Source organism: Filicampus tigris, chromosome 10 (genome assembly GCF_054856515.1).
Source record: "Filicampus tigris isolate MCC_2025a chromosome 10, RoL_Ftig_1.0, whole genome shotgun sequence".
Taxonomy (NCBI): Eukaryota; Metazoa; Chordata; class Actinopteri; order Syngnathiformes; family Syngnathidae; genus Filicampus; species Filicampus tigris.
Genome location: NC_141226.1, coordinates 2,407,501 through 2,410,759, shown reverse-complemented (window position 1 = coordinate 2,410,759; position 3,259 = coordinate 2,407,501). Strand labels below are relative to the sequence as shown.

Here is a 3,259-nt window from a genome sequence, read left to right as displayed (position 1 = left end):
GTCCCTGCGATTGGCTGGCAACCAATTCAGGGTGTCCCCTGCCTACTGCCCGAAGACAGCTGGGATAGGCTCCAGCACGCCCCGCGACCCTTCTGAGGATAAGCGGTATCGTGGATGGATGGAAAATTACCACTTAAACTTTCAAAATTTCATCAACAGGCTTTATTAGCGTGGAAATTATGCCATGTGCATATTTTTTCTCCTCATAAAGAAATAATTTGGAACAATTGTAATATTACCATAAAACATAAAACTTTATATAATAAAGCCTGGATTGAAAATGGTATAATTTATGTTTCAGATCCGTTTGAATGTAATGGCAATATTTACACTTATGAAAATTTTTGGAAAACAAAATCCTTCCCAGTCAAATTTAAAAAGCTTAAGTCGATTGTATATGATCTTCCACAGAGTATTCTTCAATCGATGAAATGTCATCTGATATATCAACGTATAAAAACTCAAACACCTTCCCTTACAATTAGAGGAATTGATATATTTAGTAAGAATTGCACAAATAAACATATTAGGAATACGCTTTGTAGCTATAATAAAATATCTCCACGGGGTAAATTCTACTGGAATACAGAATTAAATAACATAAATTGGCGTAGAACATGGTTATGCCCCCTTCAATTTTGCATCTCAAACAAAATAAGAGAGCTTCAATTTAAAATACTGCATAACATTTATCCTTGCAATAATTCTCTTTCCAAATTTACTCATGTAGATGATAAATGTACCTTCTGTGGCAATGAGTCAGAAACAATTCTGCATTTATTTTGTAATTGCCCTATATCATCACAATTTTGGAGAGATTTTGAAAGATATATATGTGAAAAAACTGGTCATACTATTGCAATTGCTGTAAAAGATATTGTTGGAAGTTTTGTGCATAATGAAAGATCGTTATCCTTTGTGATTAATCTTATGTTGCAACTTGGCAATTTTTATTGACACAAGATGAAGATGTCCAAATCCCATCCAAATTATCAAGTGTTCTTTACTGAGTTTCAACAATATGTAGATACCTTAAAATTAACGAAAAATAAGAAAAGTGTTTATACATTACATTTTTTTCGTGAATTATCGCTGTTGATCTCGAATTAATGTTTATTGTGCCTTATATATAATTATTTTATTTTTTATTTTATTTTTTATGTTGGTTATGTATGTATGTATGTATGTATGTATGTATGTATGTATGTATGTATGTAGTATCATATTGATATTTTCACTTTGTTGTACAACAATATTTGTGAATGTTTGAAAGCATAAATTAAAAAAAAAAAAGCACTACAGTAGTGTAATTCAATAATTCCATTTTCAATTGAAATATTTCGTTTTCAATTCAATAATTCATTTTTAAATTCAAATATTCAAGTTAAGAAATCCAGATTCAGATTCTGGTGGCACGAACTCAAGAACTCTTAGAAAAACTTCATCACAGTAGGGGCGGTAATGCACCATAGATGATAGTAGATGCCACCGCCGCCGAAGAAGGAGAAGAAGAATCAGCAGCAGCAGAACAACAACAACAAGAAGAAGAAAGTTTCCTGTGAATCGCATGGTGTAACCGTAACGCTTTAAGTCTTTTTTTTTTTTAACTATTATTATTGTTACTACTGCTGCTTACTATCAATTGTTTTTTTTCTATTGCTTGGTTCAGAGTTAGTGTGCGCTATTTTAATATGAGTTTTGCTCAGCCAGCGCGGGTCTATAAACACTTGCCGGTATGGATTGTGGAGGACCACCACGATGTGAGTCTGAGCTTGCTTTATCAACTGTGTTTTTGGAGACGTCCGGGTGTTGTGGTAAATTATTTACTTCCGAAAAAATATGTATCCCCTGGCCTCGGGAGCCCGAACGCATTGAGTGAAGGTGCATGGCGCGACGTTACTACGTTTGTTTTCATTTCAAGACATGCAACACACTTTTGTGTTTTGGATATGCACTACTGTAATTTAAGGGACGCTTTGCACAATAGTGGTCGTATTCGTCAGCGTGGTTTTCAGCACACAATTCGCTACCATTTAACACGTCGATCCTTCGATCGTTTCCGCCGAAATGGGTGGGAAGCTACGCGCATTTGCATTCGTTATACCGACACAGTTTTGCAATGAAATCGTTTTTAGTGACCATAGTGAATAACCATAAAAGGGAGAGAATCGAGGAAGTGGGCTATGATGTTTCCAGCAGAATCAAATTTAAGTGGCCATCTTTTTGTGACTGGGGGATACAAATTATTGCAGGTTGTTATGGCCTGCCAGAATATGTATACCTTAGTAACTTTACCTAGGACAAAGGGATCCTGCTCATATTCGCTGCACTTGATGAAAATAATCAATCCCAGGACAACACAGAATGTCACTTGATGTCTTGGGTTCACCCCTTTTTAGATGGGATGGGGGGTGGAGGGGTGGTACAAATTCTGGAAAGGTAATAGACAGACCACTTGCCAAAATATTTATAAATAAAATAACATTTGACACGTCTGAAGATGCACTGATGATTGGCTGATTGGTGCACGCGACATTTCACCCGCTGAGCCATCTAATCAAAAGCCAGCCGCGTACGCGCGGAACTACAGTACATTATCTTCCGATTAAAAATATATATATATAGAGATATGTCACCGCGACGTGCTATCGTCTGGTGGGGAGCAGTGTCCGTGGTTGAGAATAATAGGAATTATGATACTGTCAAATTAGTGACCGTGTACCGTGAACTTTCCTACAATACACTGAGGCACTTTAAAAACAGTTCGGTTAAAAATGTCACTATTTTGGGTAATAAACGGACCGAATCACTACTCAAGTCAAGTTGACCCAATGTTCTGGGTTGTTTTTGCAGAAAAAAAACTAAAAAATATCCCATTGAATACACAGAGTAAGTCACTTGAGGCCTGCTGAAATTCACTACATTTCACATTCACTACTACGTTATCAATAACGATTTATTTGCGAAACGTTATTAATATAGTAAGTGCAAATGTGCATAGCCCTCCTGCTATTTCGTTGCGATCATTTGCTTACGTGTTCAATTGTTCAATTGCTGAAGGAAATACAAGCACTTAAGTTGTTGTTTTTGTTTGTTTTTTTTGCGAAATCTTGTTGCAAAAAAATGCTAATCAAACACAAATTCTTTGGATGAAACAGCCGTAGTCACTATTAGGCTAGGTTCACACCGCAGGCAAATGCGACCCAGATCTGATTTTTTTTTTTTTGCCCACGTGCGACCTGTATCTCAATTCCAATTC

The 3,259-nt window shown here is 36.2% G+C and overlaps 1 protein-coding gene across 5 annotated transcripts in view; it reads left to right on the top strand.

Annotated features, from left to right (window-relative positions):
- Nucleotides 1-1,463: 1,463 nt before the first annotated feature.
- Nucleotides 1,464-3,259, top strand: part of c10h5orf22 (chromosome 10 C5orf22 homolog) — a 35,587-nt gene continuing 33,791 nt past the window's right edge. For 2 of the 5 annotated variants that reach the window (XM_086043492.1, XM_086043489.1), the window contains exon 1: nt 1,474-1,578. In XM_086043492.1, the coding sequence (XP_085899618.1) occupies nt 1,483-1,578 (96 nt within the window). In that variant the 5' untranslated portion in view covers nt 1,474-1,482. Of the gene's footprint in view, nt 1,761-3,259 lie in introns of all 5 variants that reach the window. The other 3 variants (XM_086043493.1, XM_086043491.1, XM_086043490.1) reach the window with 2 other exon arrangements.